The 21,324-nt window shown below is 35.4% G+C and overlaps 1 protein-coding gene across 2 annotated transcripts in view; it reads left to right on the top strand.

Annotated features, from left to right (window-relative positions):
- Positions 1–21,324, top strand: part of tlk1a (tousled-like kinase 1a) — a 61,096-nt gene that overhangs the window by 34,413 nt on the left and 5,359 nt on the right. Inside the window, exons 4-21 of one of the 2 annotated variants that reach the window (XM_073845401.1) lie at positions 5,384–5,422; positions 6,280–6,355; positions 6,468–6,511; positions 7,405–7,500; positions 9,450–9,536; positions 10,404–10,496; positions 10,820–10,930; positions 11,099–11,235; positions 11,542–11,730; positions 13,919–13,985; positions 15,135–15,232; positions 15,532–15,613; positions 15,704–15,795; positions 16,398–16,487; positions 16,580–16,749; positions 19,335–19,470; positions 19,554–19,665; positions 19,825–19,932. In XM_073845401.1, coding sequence (XP_073701502.1) covers positions 5,384–5,422; positions 6,280–6,355; positions 6,468–6,511; positions 7,405–7,500; positions 9,450–9,536; positions 10,404–10,496; positions 10,820–10,930; positions 11,099–11,235; positions 11,542–11,730; positions 13,919–13,985; positions 15,135–15,232; positions 15,532–15,613; positions 15,704–15,795; positions 16,398–16,487; positions 16,580–16,749; positions 19,335–19,470; positions 19,554–19,665; positions 19,825–19,932 — 1,827 coding nt within the window. The remainder of the gene's footprint in view (positions 1–5,383; positions 5,423–6,279; positions 6,356–6,467; positions 6,512–7,404; positions 7,501–9,449; positions 9,537–10,403; positions 10,497–10,819; positions 10,931–11,098; positions 11,236–11,541; positions 11,731–13,918; positions 13,986–15,134; positions 15,233–15,531; positions 15,614–15,703; positions 15,796–16,397; positions 16,488–16,579; positions 16,750–19,334; positions 19,471–19,553; positions 19,666–19,824; positions 19,933–21,324) is intronic. The other variant, XM_073845402.1, reaches the window with a different exon arrangement.

Genomic DNA, 21,324 nt, shown 5'->3' on the forward strand with positions numbered 1-21,324 from the left:
GCAGCAACCTCCCGCTCTCTCTATTGAAACCAACACGGAAGTGACTTAAACTGCAATTCATCGACTGGCTCCAAACAGGAGTCAATCCCATAGACTCCTCATGTTAAAATGCCCAACTTTACATCAGAAAAAAATGTTTACAGCCTGGTACAAAAAGTGGTTTTGATGTATATAGCTAATTTTGCCCTTCATGTCAACTGTGAGGGTGGTGAATTTTTTTTGTAACTCACCTGTTTAAGTTATATAAAGCCTTAAAGTTCTGCATAATTAAGGGCGCGGCCACTTGAGTGACAGGTGGGATTGCCTCCACTGTCACCATTGTTGCGTTGGGTGGGCGTGGTTTCAGCAACCAGCTCCACCCACGTCCCGCCTCTTTGCTCATTTTCGATTATCTGGGATTGACGCGTGGTGACGCAATTCCAAGATGGCGACGGTCGATTCCTGCCTACTATGACCTTCAAAAGTGCTTTTTAGAAACCTACGGGTGACGTGACGGACACTACTGCTGCGTCCCAATTCGCATATTATCCGTCCAAAATAGTATTCGAAAATAGAATAAGTATGTCCCAAATCGTAGTATGTTTAAGGGGCCGTTCACATGTCGTGTCTAAAAACGCGTGGAAAACGCTAGGCATGTCGCTTTCTTCCTTATCAACAAAGCGCTCGGGTGCTTGCACTCTGGAAACGTCTGCCGTTTCTAAGCAACCATCAGCTGCGCTCTAGCTCCAAGCCTATGCGTCTCCATGCATTGTTTCTTCTATTAGCGTCAAAATAATGGGGTCTTGACAAATCATAAAGTTCAGGAAATCCCTGGACCACAATGATGAGCTGCTCCTCCATGTTTCTACAGAGGTTTCAATGTAACGGAAAAACGTGAGGAAGCTGATTGGTTGGTTCATGTCACGTGACCTGCGGTGCGTTTGTGGCATTCTAAAAAAAAAAAGTTGAGATGTTTTAATCTCGATGTGGCGCGCGCAAGCCGCATTTTAAAAACGAAATAACGAACTTGAGCGTGCAAAAGACACTACATGTGAACGACCCCTAAAAAGTATTCCAAAGATTCCCGGATGGTCTACTACTTAACTTCAGAATTTGAAGTGCGGATCAATGCACACTCTAACAGCTAATATTGCCCACAACACATTGCGCGGTGAACGAGGATTCGATTAGAACTACAAACACACATTAAAAGTGCTAAACTACAAACATGGCGGATATGCGTAACCAACGGACAGGTAGAGAAAGGGGTTTTAGTGATAAATAATCAATGTGTAACCTACTAAAGATTTATTTAATGTTATTCATGGTATATTTCATGTGCAGCAACATTATGAACTTTTTTAATGATAGGTTTGGTCATTTGCATTTAAATGCATCATTATGCAAACACAAGCAAAGTTCTTGGCATGAAAATGTAGATGATGTTAACTGACAGGGCAGTTTAAACAGTGACAGGATTCAGGTAACTAAGCAACAGAGCGTCCGTTAAAGAAGCAGTTATGACGAAGTAGTATGTCCCAAAGCTTACCTACTATTCTGCTACAAACTCAAAAGTATGTACTTTTTCTTCACAAATAGGGTACATACTTTTAGGGCATAGTATAAGTATGCGAATTGGGACGCAGCATACGTCTATATTTTTTACAGTCTATGGCTCGGACAAGCTGCGAAGCTAAAACGTAGCACTGTTTAGTTTCGCTTTCGTTTCGTTTGTCGTTAGATGTTTCTCATATGCAACAGAAATGGCAGCGCTTATGAGTTGAACAACGCAGTGTTCAATCGTTTAGAGCCCTTTGAAGCTTCATTTTGGAAGTTCAAATTCGTAGGCACCGTTAAAGTGGAGAAAGAATATCTTCATTTGTGTTTTAAAGATAAACAATAGTCTTATGGGTACAACATGAGGGTGAGCAAATGATGACAGTTTTAATTTTTGCTAAATTAACGTTAAGAGAAGTAGTGACTTGGCCTAGTTGAAATGTGTTTTGATGGTCAGTCTGTTTTCAGATGTTTTCTTAGTAAGTATTTGTGTTAAATAAGTGTTCACTGGCACTGAGCACAGCTTTTATTCTTGGCAATTTCCAGAAAGGAGATCTCCATCCTGTTTGAGTTTGCAAACAACTCAGAAAATACAATTTCAAAACACTTTCACACAAAAGGTTGGCTTTCTTCATTCAACTAATATCAACCTTCAGGATATTCATTTCCATGCAAGCATTTGTGCTGTAGGTGTTTTCTCGCCATGCGAGAAGTGTGTCTGAATCACAGTTTGTGGGATTTCATAGAAATTTTAGCCATAAGGAGCACTGTGAATGACAGGAAAATAAATAGATCAGTAAAACGCTTAATTGTACACTGAAGCCAAACCGAGATCTGTAATGGATGCTCTGTTTCTAACTGCTCACGGTTGAGTCCTGATGAAAGCTGTTGTTAATAACTCAGTTCATAGTTCAGCAGATGGCGCAGAGACGTTCTGCTGTGTTTTCTTTGAATCAAAGCGCTACAGAGAAATTGATGCTGGTGTGTGAGTGTGACTCAGGCCGATGGGAAATGTTCCCTGTAATGAAGCTCTAGTTCTGTGTGTGCTGAGGGCTGTGCTTCTGCCTCATAGAGGATGCTGTGTCACTCTATGTGTGTGTGTTTAGGTTTTGTAGCAGACTCAAGCTGGGTTGGCATCTGTCATAACCCCCGATAGTTAAACCATCAGCAGGCAAAGCACTACACATGTGCGCACGCACACACACACACACACACACACACACACGAAGCATCATAGTAAGGAGAATTGTCCTCCCCTCCCCCTGCACAACACACCTGCTGTGACATAAATCAGAGCGAGGGAGAAGGAGGAAGCCAATGGAGCGAGTTATGAAGGGAGAGAGAAAGTGAACTGGGAGGTTGAGAACAAACTCCTCTCATGTGGCTGTGAGCTGCTTATTATGCCAGATGTCAGACACCTAGATAGTGCACACACCTGTCACACACATACTGCCACTGCGTTGGAGCCGCCACACACACGTCAGACTTTCACTCGCTCACAACAGACGCCAAAACCTCCATTACAGCCCCACCTCAGACTACGTACACTAGATTACCCATAATCCCCTGAACGCTAATCACAGCCTCTGACACCTGCAGCCTGAAGCACATGACTCATTTAGTGCAGACTGATTTGCATATTCATGATGGATTTGAATAGATGTATATATCAAGGATTTCCATTTTCAGTGACAGGAATGAAGATTATGCAATCTTTGTATTTCAGAAGTCTTCATGCAGAGAAGTGTCTGCTTCTATCGAATGATGTTCTTTTTCAATGCATTGAGTTTATTTGCCTTTGTATCTCGTCAGCATCTTATATGGGAGCTTTAGTAATTGTTTCACGGCGGTGGGAGATTTTCTCCGATGGCGAGCGTGTTTCTTTGTGTTGCTCGTTCTGAGCTTGTGGCCATTGTGACCCAAAAGTGCCAGTTTGGAGCGTGCAGAACATCAATATCAGGCTGTGCCGGCTCGTTAGGGCCACCGTGACATTCTGTCATTGTCACTGAGGGCTAATTATAAACACCAGCTTCAGTCCTATAGTCTGCAGCTCCTGACCCACTCGCATCTCAAAACACTTCCCTATCCCTCCTCTCCTCTACCTTTTCAATATCCGTTTCTTTATCCTTTACCTTTCATTTCTGCTCCTTATCCTTTACTATTTAGTTTTTTATTCTATCCCTTTCCATTCATTTTTTTATCCTTTTCTGTTTTTTTTTTCATTATCTAATTTCCATTTTTATTCTATCCCTTTTCCTCTCATTTTCTTAATCATTTTTCCTTCATTTTTATCCTTTCCTCATTTCATTATCTAATTTTCTTCCCCCCTTTCTTCCATTTTCATTTTAATTCTATCCTTTTCCTCTCATATTCTTTTTTTTATCCTTTTCCCTTTATTTTTATCCTTTCCTCTATTTTTTCATTATTTAATTTCCGTTTCCTCTTATTTTCTTTATCCTTCTTCCTTTTTAATTATTTCCCCTATTTTTTTCTTTCATTATTTAATTTACATTTCCATTTTTATTCTATCCTGTTTCTCATTTTCTTTATCATTTTCCCCTCATTTTTAATACTTTCCTCCTTTTTTCTTTCATTATCTAATTTCCTTACCCCCTTTCTCCCATTTTCAAATTTTATTTATCCTTTCCCTTCATTTTTATCCTTACCTCTTTTTTCTTTTATCTAATTTACTTTCTCATTTCCTTTTTATTTCCATTTGTATTCTATCCTTTTCCCTTTCTTCCATTTCCATTTTTATTCTATCCTTTTTCCTCTCATCTTCTAATTTTCTTTATCCTTTTCCCTTTATTTTTATCCTTTCCTCTATTTTTTCATTATTTAATTTCCTTTTCCTCTTATTTTCTTTATCCTTCTTCCTTTTTAATTATTTCCCCTATTTTTTTCTTTCATTATCTAATTTCCTTACCCCCTTTCTCCCATTTTCAAATTTTATTTATCCTTTCCCTTCATTTTTATCCTTACCTCTTTTTTCTTTTATCTAATTTACTTTCTCATTTCCTTTTTATTTCCATTTGTATTCTATCCTTTTCCCTTTCTTCTATTTCCATTTTTATTCTATCCTTTTCCTCTAATTTTCTTTATCCTTTTCCCTTCATTGTTTCTATCATTTCCTCTATTTCTCTCATTATCTAATTTCCTTTCCCCTTTCTTCCATTTCCATTTTTGTTCTATCCTTTTTTCTCTCATTTTCTAATTTTCTTTATCCTTTTACCTTAATTTTTTGTCCTTTTTATCTTATATTTTTTCTTTCATTATTTAATTTACTTTTGTCTCATTTTCTTTATTCTTTTCCCTTTATTTGTTATCCTTTCCTCTATTTTTTCTTATCTAATTTCCTTTTCCCCTTTCTTTCATTTTCATTTTATTCTATCCCTTTTCCTCTCATTTTCTTTATCCTTTCCTCTATTTTTTTTAAATATCTAATTTTCTTTCCCCATTTCTTTCATTTTCATTTTATTCTATCCTTCTATTCTATCCTTTCATTTTATTTACAATTTCCTCTATTTTTTTCTTTCATTCATCTAATTTCCTTCCCCCTTTCCCTTCTTTTTTATCCTTTCCTCTATTTATCCTCATTTCCTTTTACGTCCCTTTTTCAGCTTTTTATTATATTTTTCTTTTCTTTCTCCTCCCCCTGTTTTTCTTGCTCATTTTCCATTCCTCTTTTTTTTCTCATCTTCTTTTTCCTTTAATTTCTGTCCTTATTTTTTGTCTTTCATTTTCCTTATCCTTTTCTCATTTGTTTGAATTTTTCCTTTATCTTTCATTTTTATTAATTTTCCCTTTTCCTCTTCTCTCATTCTTTCTTCCTCTTTGTCTGTTGCAGGGATCAGATGGGAAAAGAGGAAGTTCTCCTGCGTATTCAGTAAGTCTCTCTGTTCCAGTCATGTGAGAATTGAAAAGAGACATAAATGATGCTTTTGGAGGCTCTTGGTTCATTCACGTCGACAGTCCTCTCTTTGGAGAGACGTGATGTGGTTTCCAGAAACACAATGGCTTAGCCCACACAAAAATTCATTGTATTGTTTTATTTACGATAACCTCAAATTAAACTCAGATTATGAGCAATTAATATGAAGGAGCGGTGTACAATATACAGGGTGGAGTTAAACCACATCTGTTTTGGAAACTCTCTCTTTCTGTTTCACAGCTATGAAGAGATTAGCATTTTAATCAACATATAGATGAGGCAGCATTTCTTTTTTTAGATTAACTGTGCGTGTAGGACACTGTTTATCTCTTAATAGCGTTGGTGTGTGGGTATCACAATCTGTGCTGGAGTTTGGTGGCAGACGTGGAGGTTTCAGTCCAAGCCAGTGAGCAAGAACTCCTCTCTGATCAGAATGCAAAGATGCCCTTGGCAGCACACCCCTCTTTGTCTGTGCTGAAAAGAGCAGGATATTTCTGCATCCTTTCCCCAGTGAGAGAGAAAATAGACTGTGATTATTGGTCCAGGCCCCGGATTATTCACTCTCACATTAGGGATATTCTTAGAGTCATTTAGACTCGAGAGTCATTAAATACTGTTTGAAGACACACAATATGTCTCGTTACACTCTCAGCTGATATTCAAAGATTGTACGATTTGCTCTCTGGAGACTATGAATTTAAATGTGGTGCTCAGTGCTTGCTGAGGCCAGCGGTATTGTGCATCGGGTGCAAAATAAGACCTGAATAAATTCATAACAAATAGTGTATGAATGTAATGTCTCTCATTTATAGACTCCTGAAAAGAAGCACTCTGAATCATCACGGGGCAGGAAGAGGAAAGCTGACAACCAATCAGAGAGCAGTCAGGGTAAACGCTTCAGTCTCTCTCTCTCTCTCTCTCTCTCGCTGTTTTCTAGTATGTTCTTTATGTTTAGCTTAATATGATTTAATCGTGTCTTTTTCCCCCTTTTCTTTCATAGGGAAGTCTGTCATTCGGGGACCCAAAATTAGTGATTATTTTGATGTGAGTATCTGTCAGTAATTTGAGGGGAAGCTAATGAACGCATATGATAAATCTTTGGCATTGGCTAAATGAAAGCGTAACTGACATGTTGTGATCGCAACTTGGATGATGTTTTAATACGTTAAACCGTGTTTATAGCAGTTAACATTTTCAAGCAAAACAGATTTGAGATTAGCGTAGGTAGAGTGGACTTAATTTAATTTGTGATGTGATTTGATAGTGAAGAGTTCTATTTTTATCAAATAATTAATATAAATAAATAAATATTACATATAAATCATAAAACATCCCCACACAGGCAGTATTGGTTACAAATCATTTCAGAGGTGGTGAAACATTTTACAGTCACAAAAGACTTTTCATTTTTTTGTAACAAGCTAAAGAGTCAGATACAATAAGAACAAGTTTTCTATTAATAAAATTATGTGTCAGTTTTGTAGTAATGTATCTTCTTTGTGCTACTAGCATCACCAGATATGCTATGAATATTTTTGCGATGAAGTAGAACCGGTTTCCGGTTTCGAATGCATTCCCTGTGTGCCGTTGGTCTGTTTTTTGTGTCTCCATATTAAGCTGGGATAGCAGAAAGTGTTTTAACATTTGAAAATATTATGTAATCACCTTTAAAAGAAAAAAACACCCCTGTGTCATTCCAAACTCAAATGGTTTTCCTTCAGTCAGATACAAAAGCAAAAAATGTTTTGCACAGTAGATCTCCAAGTTGATGTTCCATGCTGTGAAAGCATATAGTAACCAGTGGCTGTCAAACTCAAGACAACAAAAAGGACAACAAAAAAAAAAAACAGTCCATATGATGTTCAGTGGAGTGGTGCCTAGAACTGCTTACATAGATGATCATTTAAAACAATGATTTATTTTTCCTTTTTCTGTAGTTTCAAGGTGGTAATGGGTCCAGTCCAGTAAGAAGTCTACCACCAGTCATCCGTTCACCCCAGAACTCACATTCCCACTCTGCACCAGGATCCAGCGTACGTCACACACTCAATCATACCCTGTTTACACCTGGCATTAAAAAATCACCTTGGGTGATTTGATCACAAGTGGAAAAAATCACCTTGGGTGATTTGATCACAAGTGGACAAGTGTTTTGTCTCTTCTAAACACTTGTGATCGGATTTCAAAAGGAGGGTATCCCATTTCATCCCTCCACACGTCACTGTGTTATTCTGTTTTGAGAAGAATGTTCATTATGATTAGTGGAGTATCTGTTTTGATTGAACTTTAGATGTTTTGCTTCATGTTGATGTAAAGGGTGTAATGGTACACATACAGTATTTGTACCAAAAATGTTTGGTACAGTTCTTTCAGTAGCTTGTGTATAGAAAACAGCACTTCTTCTGCGTGATCAGAATGTGCTTTGAAATTAGATTTTTCCCTAGTAGGATAGCACAGTACTGTTTATTATATGTTCATACACGTTGATGCTGTAAATGCATCTGAAAAATAAATGGGAATATGAAAGGATGCTAGTCTCCGTTAAAGGGATAGTTCTCCCAAAAATGAAAATTTGATGTTTATCTGCTTACCCCCAGGGCATCCAAGATATAGGTGACTTTATTTCTTCAGTTGAACACAAATGAAGATTTTTAACTCAAAACGTTGCAGTCTGTCAGTCATATAATGGCAGTCAGTGGGACCCACGGCTTTGAGAGTCAAAAAAACATACACAGACAAAACCAAATTGAACCCTGTTGCTCCTGATGACAAAACGATCGGTCTGTGCAAGAAACTGAACAGTGTTTATATCATCTATTACTTCTGATCCACCGCGAAGTTCAACTGTCCTGAGCGTGTTTACAACAGCTGGCGCGTGACGTGTCAACGTGATCTGCCATAGTAGATGCATGCACGGAAGCGATCTGTTACGCGTATAAGTCACTGATTGTGCTACTCAAAATGGTAATTACTTGTGCTTATCCTGATTCTGGCAACTGATTAAAAACTAAAAGATTACGTTTCCTTGTGGGAACTCATCCGAGAGTGTTGACTTTTCACCGACTACATTGCCAGAGCATGTTGACGCATAATGAATGCGCTCAAAACAGTTGAACATTGGTGGATTAGAGGTAAATAATTGATATAAATACTGTTCAGTTTCTTGCACAGACCGATCGTTTTGTGTCTTAACACCTCAGTGTATCGTCACAAGCCGCAGGGTTTAATTTGGTTTTGTCTGTGTTTGTTTTGGTGCCCATTGACTGCCATTATATGACTGACCGACTGCAACGGGTTGAGTTAAATATCTTCGTTTATATTCTACTGAAGAAACAAAGTCACCTACATCTTGGATGCCCTGGGGGTAAGCAGATAAACATCCAATTTCATTTTTGGGAGAACTATCCCTTTAAGCTTCATAGACTTCACTGAACAAGCACCTATGCACAGGTGTGTCTAAAAGATAGAATGCAATAGAATAGAAGCATAATTTTAAATACATGCATTTCGCAAAAATATTTAGCATTCAAAAGTAAAATCTCTTCCACATTTGCAACAGCACCATGAATTGCAGTATGGAGCAGTATTGACAGACTTTATTTCTTTACAGAGAGAGCCATATTCGGTAAACCACTGTTTAATAAAAAGAAAGAAGCAATTTTTTGTTTTGTTTTTTTAGCCACTGAACAAAAAACATACTGAACCGTGACTTTTAAAAGGTGCATGCTGAACATTTTTGTGTACCATTTTGTGCACCAATAGTCCCGTTTACGACGACTATGGTATGTGAAGCAGGATTTGATCAAGAAATGCTGACATTGTCACACAGGAGCAAACACACACATACATGTCACAACATTCGTATATACTCCCAAACTACTCTTAACTCCGCCACAATACAACATGCCTGTGTGTGCCTCTCACTATTACACAATTGCTACATGTACTACGCAGTCTAATGTTTTACAATGTTGTGTTTTAGACCCGGCAGAGCAGCTCGTCTCCCACCAGTCTGTGTTTTGGGGACTCCATGATGTCTTCTAGACAGATGGCAGTCAAGAGTGTTCAGGTGGGACTGTGTATAAATGCACTTGCATTCAAATAACAAGAAACTCATTTGCAGTCCTTTTAGAATAATTACTGTTGGTAAATTACTACAATCGATTATTTAATCATTAGTCAAGTTAATAGTAACACTTTACAATACTACATTAGTTAACATGAACTAAGAATGAACAATACCTCTACAGCATTTATTAATCCTAGTTAATGTGATTTTAATAATGCATTAGTAAATGCTGAAATTAAAAAGTTGTGTTTGTTAATGCACCATGAACTAACATGAACAAATAATTAATGACTATTTTTAATAACTAACCTTATTAAAAAATTAATAAATAGTGTAATAAATGTGTTCTTTATTGTTTGTTCATGTTAGTCAATACTTTAATGTTAACAAATGACACCTTATTGTAAAGTGTTACCAAGTTAACTACCAAAAAAGTAGATTTTTATTTTATTTTATTTTATTTTGTTGTTCACTTAAAATTCTTGGTAAAAAAAAAAAAAAAGTACACTGACTTTTGAAAAGAAGGTGAAAATAATGAGAGCATTTAAATTGCTATTTAAATTAACATGAAATATATTATTTAGCTTTTTTGCTGTTATAAGTGAATTTTAGTTTTATTATTTATTAAAAAATGTTTCTGGGATAATGATAAAACAATAAAATCTTAAAATAAAAGCATTTGAAATGTATTTCACAAATAATGCAATAATGCATGGAAAAAGTTTACATAGTGTGGGCATTTTATTCTTCATGTAGAAATTTATTTTGATAACATATGAACTTAATGACCGTAGTTGAAGAATATCAATCGTAAATATGTGTAGCTATGTTGAATTGTGTGCGTTTGTGTTTTTATTCCTTCCATAGACTGACTTGACTGTGGTAAAACTGGCCACTATAGAGAGCAATAAGAACCTGGACCTGGAGAAGAAGGAGGGCAGGATAGACGATCTTCTGCGGGTGAGAGAAGAAATAAAAAAGAACGGATGTGAAGGGAGAAAATGAGACAACAATTAATTTCAGAAATTTGTTTTAGACTGTTCATGATTTTTTTTTAAAGAAATGTCTTTTCAGTTCAGATGCATTGAGTGATTGCAGTGAATTCTGCTTTCATTATATATGCAGAGTGTTGATAGAATTTGCTATAAATGGTTTTGATGTGAAAGGTCACTTGTGTCTTGCAAAGTTTAGCTGCTTTAGACTTAGTGTAACCCTAACCTTTCTTTCCTTTTTTTCGAGAATTTTTAGGATTTTTTTTTTTATTTTCTTTCTCTTCTCTACAGGCAAACTGTGATCTTAGGAGACAAATTGACGAGCAGCAAAAGCTTCTAGAAAAGTACAAAGAACGTTTAAACAAGTGCATCACCATGAGCAAAAAACTTCTGATAGAGAAGGTGAAGAATCCTTGTGATCTTTCAGAAATCAGTGTTTTAATACTTTTGTAAAAAAAAAGACCCAGTTTATCTTTAAGTGTCAAAGTTTAATAGTTTCAAAACCATAAAAGCATAAGAGTTCACTGAGCACCGAGTCAGATCTTCATTAAGGTGTGTGTATTTGTCTAGAGCACACAGGAGAAGCAGGCGTGTCGGGAGAAGAGCATGCAGGATCGACTGCGCTTGGGTCATTTCACCACTGTGAGACACGGAGCCTCATTTACAGAGCAGTGGACGGACGGCTACGCCTTCCAAAACCTCGTCAAGTAAGACGCTTCATGAAGATTGACATAGTACATGCCAAAAGTATACTTCTGTATTTGCACATGCAGTTCTCTAAGTAAACACTGTTCTGCATGTGTGAACACAGGTGATTTGCACATTGCGATAACTTGACTTGTAAAATACATTGGACTAAGGTCCCTCAATAATTATGTCTTTGTCTTTACTCATTTTCACCCATTTGTAGAAGACGTCTTGTAGATCCGTAAGTGAGTGTATTAGTGATATTATTTGGGTAAATTAAGCATTTTAATTTTTCTGTATGGACCCTTTCATTGACTTTGGCGCAGACAGCAGGAATGGATCATTCAACAACGTGAAGAAATTGAGAGACAGAGGAAACTGTTAGCTAAAAGAAAACCACCATCATCCAGCAGCTCACAGTCGCCCAGCACCAACTCTGAGCCCAAACAACGCAAGACCAAGGCTGTGAATGGCTCCGAGAATGACCCTTTTCTCAAACCCAGCCTTCCTCAGCTGTGAGTGCTGTAATATTTTGCAATTAATATAAATTGCAGTAAAATTACCCAGAATGTTGAATCAATAACATGCACACATTTTCACAATTTGACGGAATCTAATGAAAGCAGGAATATACACTACCAGCAGTGTTGGGGAAAGTTACTTTTAAAAGTAATGTATTACAATATTGAGTAATTACGTTACTTGGTTACTTTTTATGGAAAGTAATGCGTTGCATTACTTTTGTGTTACTTTTAAATCCGGGCAGGGCTTGCTTGCTTTGTTTTTACAGGGTTTCCGCGGGGTCTTAAAAAGTCTTAAAAAGTCTAAAATTTAAAAATCAAAATTTTAGGCCTTAAAAAGTCTTAAATTCGCTGTTCTAGGTCTTAAATAATTTTACACAGGTCTTATTTTTCCGATGTCCATGTAACGCTACCTCTAATGCTCATTTAAATTCTCTTTCTGTTGTTTCCTTGGTGTTGTAGTTCTTTATTTCACTATTCCAAATATAATTTGCTGAATTTAAACTACAAATGAGACCAGCATGCAATAGCCAATCAGCTTTCTGTTATTGGCGCGAGTCTCTCTCGGATTGTACCGCAGAAGTAAAATGGATTTAACTTTTTAGCTATGAGGAAGTGCAAGTTTAGCGATACTAGGCTTGGAAAAACTGAATATAGGGCTTGGCTAAGGCCAGTTGCTAACAACTGTAGATTTTTTTTCTCCCTCTGTGGAAGTTACTGCGTCTTCAGACAGAATCGCAGTATTTATATAACATTTGTAATATATATATTTATAAATCAATAAATGTATTTAAAACATTAATCTCACTTTTAATTTTGCAGTGTAAATTATGTAATCTCACTGCTAACAGCCATTTAGAATGTATTGATAAATTCATAAAATAAATTTCAAAGGTACGCATACATTTCAAAAGTAAAAAAAAAAAAATCGCTTCAGAATTTTTTTTTTTTTTACATCAGATATTTCTATTGGTACTTTTATGGGGATATTTTGTGTGGAATAGTATCTGCTGATATGGAAAGTTCACTGTATATCGTAGTAATAAATTTAATTTATGACAGCCATGAAATTTTGTTTACTTTTTACATTAAACACATTAAATATCACATATGCATGTAATATAATATCTATTTCCATTACAGGTTTAGGTCTTAAATTTCATATAAGGTGGTATTAAAAAGGTCTTAAAAAGTCTTAAATTTCACTTGTTCATATCTGCAGAAACCCTGTTTTAATATAAAAAGTTCTATTTTTGACAAATGTAAAAGACTTTTCACAACAAAAGCCTCAGGCTTAGAGAAAAGTAAATTCATGTCTGTACAGCAGACTGCAGAAGAAAAAATGTCAACTCTTTAGCAGTAAAAAAAAGAAAAAAAATCGATTATTTAGAGTAATTTTTGTTTATTAGTATGGATGAATTGGATCACAGAAGATCGGCATCAAAGACATCGGTTAATAAAATGGGATTAAAGGATATTTGTATTATTTAATTAACATATTTAATTATTGCAGGTTTGCGTCATATTCTGAGTTGAATTTCACTGTTTTTATTCATTTTGAGGAATAGTCTATCTGTTTTTTTAGTGAGTGAGATGAATTAATGCATGTTCACATTTATTCTAGAACTAAAGTAACATCTTACAATTTCTCTCAACATAGGGACAGTAGAGCTTTTAATCAATAAATGGGGGAAAAAGTAACTCAGATATTTTCTTGTCAACTAAAAAGTAATGCGTTACTTTACTAGTTACTTGGAAAAAGTAATATTATTACGTAACTTGCATTACTGGTAATGCGTTACCCCAACACTGACTACCAGTCAAAATTTGACACACTTGACTGATATGCTTTTGGCCTAAAGGGTTTTGTGTAAATGTTTCAAAATAGTACATATATATGATTTAATAAATTATTATAAAAAAAAAAAACATTTTTGTTTATAGTTTAAAAAATGGCAGGATTTATTAGGAGCCAAATGTTCATTTAAATGACATTTCTTTCCGCAATATGGAAAAATAACTTTTTGTCTGCTATAAAACACAAGTCTGTAAGTAAGCAGAGAGGAGAAATTGCATCAGCTTTTTCAGAATCGTGATTGTTTCGCACTCTTTGAAAGTCGTATCATCCTAGCCCACTACATGTATAGAGGTTTTTAATCCTGTTCCTCTGATGTTCCTGCAGGCTAACTTTAGCTGAATACCATGAGCAGGAAGAGATCTTCAAACTGAGACTCGGCCATCTCAAAAAGGTCAGTGCACAAGCTCTGTATGATTCAGATCCTCATGCATTTCAGAACATTTAAAGGATTAGTTCACTTCCAGAATAAAAATGTAACTCACCCCCTTGTCATCCTGGATGTTCATGTCTTTCTTTCTTCAGTCGTAAAGAAGTTATGTTTTTTGAGGAAAACATTTCAGGACTTCTCTCTATATAATGGATATGTATGATGCCTCCAAGTTTGAACTTTCAAAATGCAGTTATATGCAGCTTCAAATGGCTCTAAACGATCCCAGCCGAGGAAGAAGGGTCTTATCTAGCGAAATGATCAGTTATTTTATAAACGAATTGACAATTTATATACTTTTTAACCTCAAATGCTCATCTTGTCTTGTCTCTGCAATGCGTATGCATAGTTTGTGTGATCCGGGTCAATACAGTTAGGGTATGTTTTTGTATGTTCACTTTGTAAACACTAGGTCAGTACTTCTGCAACATTGTAGGACAGTTGGGGAAGAAAACGAGGTGGGAATTATTTTGTCTTGACCCGGATTACACAGACTACGCATCGCAGAGACGAGACAAGACGAGCATTGAGGTTAAACTGTAAATAAATTGTCAATTTGTTTAAAAAATAACCAATCGTTTCCCTAGATATGGGATCATTTAGAGCCCTTTGAAGCTGTTTTTAAACTGCATTTTGGAAACTTGGTGGCACCATAGAAGTCCGCTATATGGAGGCAAATCCTAAAATGTTTTTCTCAAAAAACATAATTTCTTTACGAAAGACATGAACATCTTGGATGACAAGGGGGTGAGTACATTATCTGTAAATTTTTGTTCCGAAAGTGAACTAATCCTTTCAAAACTGAGTAAGGTAATGCCTGTATTTGTTTCTGAAGAGGTACTTCAAAGAACAACATATACTTTTGTAACATCATTTACTGTTTTATTATGCCTTTAAGTAAGTGTTTATTTCTTTCCAAATGAAAAGGTGGACAGCCTTATCTATTATTTCTATTATATCTGATTATTTCCTTATCTATTATAACTTCTAATCTCTGTATCAGTAAAAGTGGCAGAATACGAGAGCTTAAATATGATTTTATAAATATAAAAAATAAAATGTATAAATGCATGTTTGTATTTTTCTATTCTTTGTGCATTTATGTATTTGTAGGAGGAGGCAGAGATTCAGGCAGAGCTGGAGAGGTTGGAGAGGGTGCGAAATCTTCACATCCGAGAGTTGAAAAGAATAAACAATGAAGACAGCTCACAGTATGTACCCACACTATGATAACATCAGCCTCTGATCTTTCTTTCTTTCCTCCCTGTTATTTTCTGTCTTTTGTACTGGACATTGACTTGACATAGTAACAACAATTTGATGAGTTTACTGACTGTAAAAGGCCCATATTCTACACATTTGCATTTTTCTATAATGTTTTCTGCTTATTTGTTTGTTTGTTTTACCAAAAACATGATTTAGTTTTACATGATTATTTTCCACCCACCCTCCCTTTTTCTCTCGTTTCTCTTTTTGTTTTTTGTTTTTGTATTGTTTTAATCTTTCTCAGATTCAAGGACCATCCCACTCTGAATGAGCGCTACCTGCTGTTACATCTGCTGGGCAGGGGTGGTTTCAGTGAAGTCTACAAGGTATCTTTACCCCTCATTTATAACAGAGCCTGATATATGCTGACCTTTGAGGAAGAAACGGATCATTTGATTCATCTTTCTGCTCTTCAGGCGTTTGACTTAATTGAGCAACGCTACGCTGCTGTGAAGATTCATCAGCTCAACAAAAACTGGAGAGAGGAGAAGAAAGAAAATTACCACAAGTATGTTCCTCCTTTTTGATGCTATACAAGGAAATGTTCTTTTTTTAATGCATCTGTGGCATGCTGCCCATCATTGAGAAATAAATTTAATTTCCGATTGTATAAACAGAAAAAAATGTGAATTATCCGCCTTAACTTTATAGAGAAGGGAGACATCATAATGGAAAGAAAATAAATGTGCATTCTGTTCAGTATGCTGTTGTGAACCTTGAAGATGCTCATGATCATTAAAATACATCTTTAATAGACAAACTATCCTGAAATTATCTGTTTTAAAAATGACCCTGGCAATGCCTCGGTTTGATTTTGGATTCATCTACCTTGCCAGCCTTTCACCAGCCTGAAAAGGTTAAATAAGATCTTTTTTGATGTTTAAATCCATTTCTCTCTCTTTTTTTAAATGTGCAATTGATAAATAGCAGGCTTGCAGGCTTATATTGTGGTGTGGGGACATTGTTATGTAAGGCTGTATTTCCATGCCAATTGGTATTCGGTACAGAACTTGAAATGTCTGGAAATCTAGTCCGTCTGTCTCTCTTGACGCTGGCCGCCTGGGTCTCACCTCTGTTGCCCATGGTAACCTGTGCCTCTCTTCTCCGCAGACACGCCTGTCGGGAATACCGAATACATAAACAGTTGGATCATCCTAGAATAGTAAAACTGTACGATTACTTTTCACTGGACACAGACACGTGAGTTCCAGCCCTGCGGATTTCACTGACCAATAATCCAAAAACATCTGTAAGATGGATGCAAGCTACATGAGTGTTTCTGTTTCCTGCAGGTTTTGTACAGTTTTGGAATACTGTGAAGGAAATGATCTGGATTTCTACTTGAAACAGCACAAGCTGATGTCTGAGAAAGAAGCTCGCTCTATCGTCATGCAGATTGTTAATGCTTTACGATACCTGAACGAGATCAAGCCACCCATTATACACTATGACCTCAAACCCGGTGAACACATGTTCTTATATTTTACTTTTCACAGCTTTCTAACACTCGAATTAGCAATTTTTGTATACTGTTAGTGTCAAAGGTTTACATACACCTAGCAGAGTCTGCAAAATGTTAATTATTTTAGCAAAATAAGAGTGATCATATAAAATGCATTTTATATATATATTTTTTTTTGTTTAATACTAACCTGAACGAGGTACTTTACGTAAGACATACATACAGTTCACAGGAGAAAATAATAGTTGAATTTATAAAAGTGACCCTGTTCAAAAGTTTACATACGCTTGATTCTTAATACTGTGTTGTTACCTGAATGATCCACAGCTGTGTTTTGGATTTTGTTTAGTGATAGTTGTTCTTAAGTCCCTTGTTTGTCCTGAACAGTTAAACTTATTCAGAAAAATCCTTCAGATCCCACAATTTTTTGGGGTTTTTCAGCATTTTTTGTGTTTGTGAACCTTTTTTTCATTTAGTACTGCCCTTCAGAATCTACAGAAGATACTTGCATGTTTCCTAAAAGTTAATTTACCCTGATCTTCAAATTCAAAAAGTTTTCACCCCCTCTTAATGCATCATGTTTCCTTCTAAAGCATCAGTGAGCATTTAAACCTTAATAAGTTGCATATGAGTCCCTCAGTTGTCCTCAGTGTGAAAAGATGGATCTCAAAACCATACAGTAATTTTTCGGGAAGGGTTCAAATACACAAAAATGCTGAAAAACCAAAGAATTTGTGGGACATGAAGTTTAACTGTTCAGGACAAACAAGGGACTCATGAACAACTATCACTAAACAAACAAAAAAAAACATAACTGTGGATCATTCAGGTAACAACACAGTATTAAGAATCAAGTTTATGTAAATGGAGTTATGTTGAACAGGGTCAACATATTTGTATTAATTGAATTATTATTTTCTCTTGCGGATTACAGGGGTCCTATAGGGTTTGGAAAAGTATGCAGTTTGATTTAGGTATTTTCCAGGTCTGGAAAAGTATGGAAAATTTGTTTTCAGAATTTAATTTAGTGATTTCTTCCTTTTTTCTTTTTTTTTTTTTTAGTGATTGTCAAGTATGACCGAATGAATTCAAGGTGCACTTTTTCATTATGCAAAGTTATACGCATTTTAGGTTTCTTCTCGCTATATTCTTAGCACCGTATTACATAGCCTCAAGGACCTTTGCAAATATAAAAAATATACAGACTTTTATGTGCACGTAAGAAACCATTAAACTTAACATATAGGACAATGCACACTGGTCCACCTATTGTGCCATCAGCCTATTTTGCGGTATGGTTTCTTGGCTGCCACAGACTAAAGAGACCTAAGGCCTTGAAATATGGCATACTGCCCTAATGAAAGCCAAATCTTAAACACTTTTTTACAGTAGCAGTCTTTTTTGTAGACACTTGAACTTAAAAAGTTTTATGCTATCAGCCCATTTCGTGTTATGGATATTGGATATTAGGCCTTGATATTAGAGGTACTAGCATAAGAAAAGCCTAATTTTGAGCAAGTAGATCTATTTTAATTCATGTGCAGCCACGCTCTTATTTTATTCATAGTAAGATGGCAGTGATGCACAAAGGAAATAGGTTATATAAAACTAGAAATTGTAATGCGTAAGCATGCAAAAAATTCCCATGTGAATAGTTAGGGCACAAGTTTCTTGTGTGCATGTTGGAGTCTGTATTTTTTAAGTTATTATTATATATTTTTTAATACGTTTTTATTTTAGGAGCTCTGTATGTTGTCACTTTGAGAAAATCAATGAAAAAAACTGAGAAAATAAAAATATTTACAGATAACTAAATTTTGCTAAAAATAATGCTCTATGAACCATTTATGTTAAATATGGTCTGTCCGTATGGAAAAGTATGGAATTTTGAAATGGAAAATGTGTAGGAACCCTGGGACTATATGTAAACATCTTTTATGTGAAATATCTTATTCAGGTCAGTACTAAATAAACAATAACATGCATTTTCTATGATCCCTCTTATTTTGGTAAAATAATCTGTTAGATTGTATGTAAACGTTTGACTTCAACTGTAAATGCATTCATGAAGGCATATAATGTACCGTTTAAAAATTTGCCATCAGTATAATTTTTTAAAGATACATAAAAAAAAACATTTGTATTATCTAATTTTCTGCATTATTACTTAGTCTATAGTGTTACATGATCCTTCAGAAATTATATTAATATGCTCATTTGCTACTCAAGAAATATTTAATGTATATAATATATTAATGTTGAAAACAGTTGAACTGCTTTATATTTTTGTAGAAACTGTAATGATGATTTTTTTCAGGATTTTTTGATAAATAGAATGTTTAAAAGAAAGACAGATTTTTGTTTCATTAATGTATCTTTCATTGTCACGTTTGATCAATTTATTACAGCCTTGCTGTATAAAAGTTAAAAAAAAAAAAAAAAATCTCACTAGTGTTAATTTTTGAATGGTGGCATATGTATTATTTTCCACCTACCCCTATTATGCATATGTGTAAGAGATAACAAAGATAACCCAGTGTAGGGAATGTGCTTGTGTATTTATTTGTGTGTGTGGTTGTGTACAGGGAATATTTTACTGGTAGATGGAACTGCATGTGGCGAGATAAAGATCACAGATTTTGGACTGTCTAAAATCATGGATGACGATAACTATGGAGTAGACGGGATGGACTTGACATCACAAGGAGCAGGCACTTACTGGTAACACACTTACAGATACACAAACATTTTGTCTTATGCCTTTTAAATCATGTAACTCAATAGTGTCTCATTTTGGCTGTAAGGTACTTACCCCCAGAGTGTTTTGTGGTGGGTAAAGAGCCTCCAAAGATCTCCAATAAGGTGGACGTCTGGTCTGTCGGTGTCATATTTTTCCAGTGCCTCTATGGAAGAAAGGTGAGGAGCAATTATCTGAATAAATGCGAACATTATCAGTATCATCTACAGGTTAGAGTGTGAAGTGGAAATGGCTGTCATTATCCTGTTTTTAGTACACCTTATAGAACTAGAGCTAGTTTAAGTTTAACTATGCACATTTAATTTTTGTTTTTTTAGCCATTTGGCCATAACCAGTCCCAGCAGGACATCCTACAGGAGAACACCATCCTGAAAGCCACAGAGGTTCAGTTCCCTTCCAAACCCGTTGCCAGCAATGAGGCCAAGGTAATTTCAGATTTTCTTTGAAAAATAATCAGTATACGTTTTTTATGGAATTATAAAAAATGATGGGTGGTTGACATGACAAGTGTTGCAGTTTCTGCAATGTGGCATGCTAAACTAAAACAGTAGCCCATTTTAATGCATGTTTTGTCATATTTCTAATTATTTTAAATAATCTTATTGTAAATAAGTCATCCTTATGGAAGTTTGCTGACCCCCTGGTTGAGAATAACTAGCAAATTCTGTATAAAATGATTATGCATGCATTTGCTATAAACTGACATTAATTTAGAGCTGACATGGAATATTTGTGCTTTATTAGTTTGTTGCAACTAGCAATGATTTTAAAAATAGCAAGAATATCCACTTCCCAATTCTGGTCTGCATAATTTGTCTTTGTTAGACACCTGATTCAGATCATCAGCTCATCAGGAGAGAACTTCATGAACTCAGCTGTTCTGACTAACAGGGTCCCTACACAGTGTTCCCTGCTCCCTGAGCTTGTTCACTTTACTTGACAAAATGCATTCATTCAAATCACACTGCACCAGGGTTGCCAGGTTTTCACAACAAAAACCACACAATTGCCACTAAAAAATTAGCCCAATCACGTTTCGACGGTGGTCCCCTGCTAAAAACTGCATTCAGGGAGGTAAAATACATGTTTTTTGACAGGGTTCCCTGGTAAATTCAGGGGCTAAATATCGCATTATTGGGGTTGCTTCACGGACATGGAAAAACAACCCGCGACAACAGTGATAAAGTAGCCCAATTCCACAGGAAAACCACATACTTGGCAACACTCCACTGTCATCAAACAGACTGAACTTCATTAGGACATTTTAGAGAAGTTTGAATAAATAAAAAAATATTTGCAATATAATTTACCCTACTTCCATTTTATATATATATATATATATATATATATATATATATATATATATATATATATATATATATGTATATCATACAAACAAGTGCATTTTATATAAAGTTATCAATAGTTTAATTATTATAAATGGTCATATTTAAAGTGCTAAACTTCATGATAGAAGTTTGTTGCAAAATGTAATAAAATAAATGTGGCTTGTTTGAATTAGATGCATTTTATCTGATATATGACCAGAATTTGGAAGCACTATCGTAGACATGTAAACGTGTAAACCTAAAATATTGAAGAAATGTTCATGGCTGCTACCTGTTTGTTACCCATATACAACAGCTATATAGATTGCTAAAGCCGCGTTCACCAGCCCTAACTAGAAATTAGTTTATAGTAACATTCTGCTGTTGAAAAGTGATGTTACATTAACTACAGTAGTGCTAGTTCATCAATTTGTTAACCAGACAAACAATCTATAATTTTATACAGGTTAAATTTACTCATACTGTCAC

Source organism: Garra rufa, chromosome 8, assembly GCF_049309525.1.
Source record: "Garra rufa chromosome 8, GarRuf1.0, whole genome shotgun sequence".
In the NCBI taxonomy this organism is placed as follows: domain Eukaryota; kingdom Metazoa; phylum Chordata; class Actinopteri; order Cypriniformes; family Cyprinidae; genus Garra; species Garra rufa.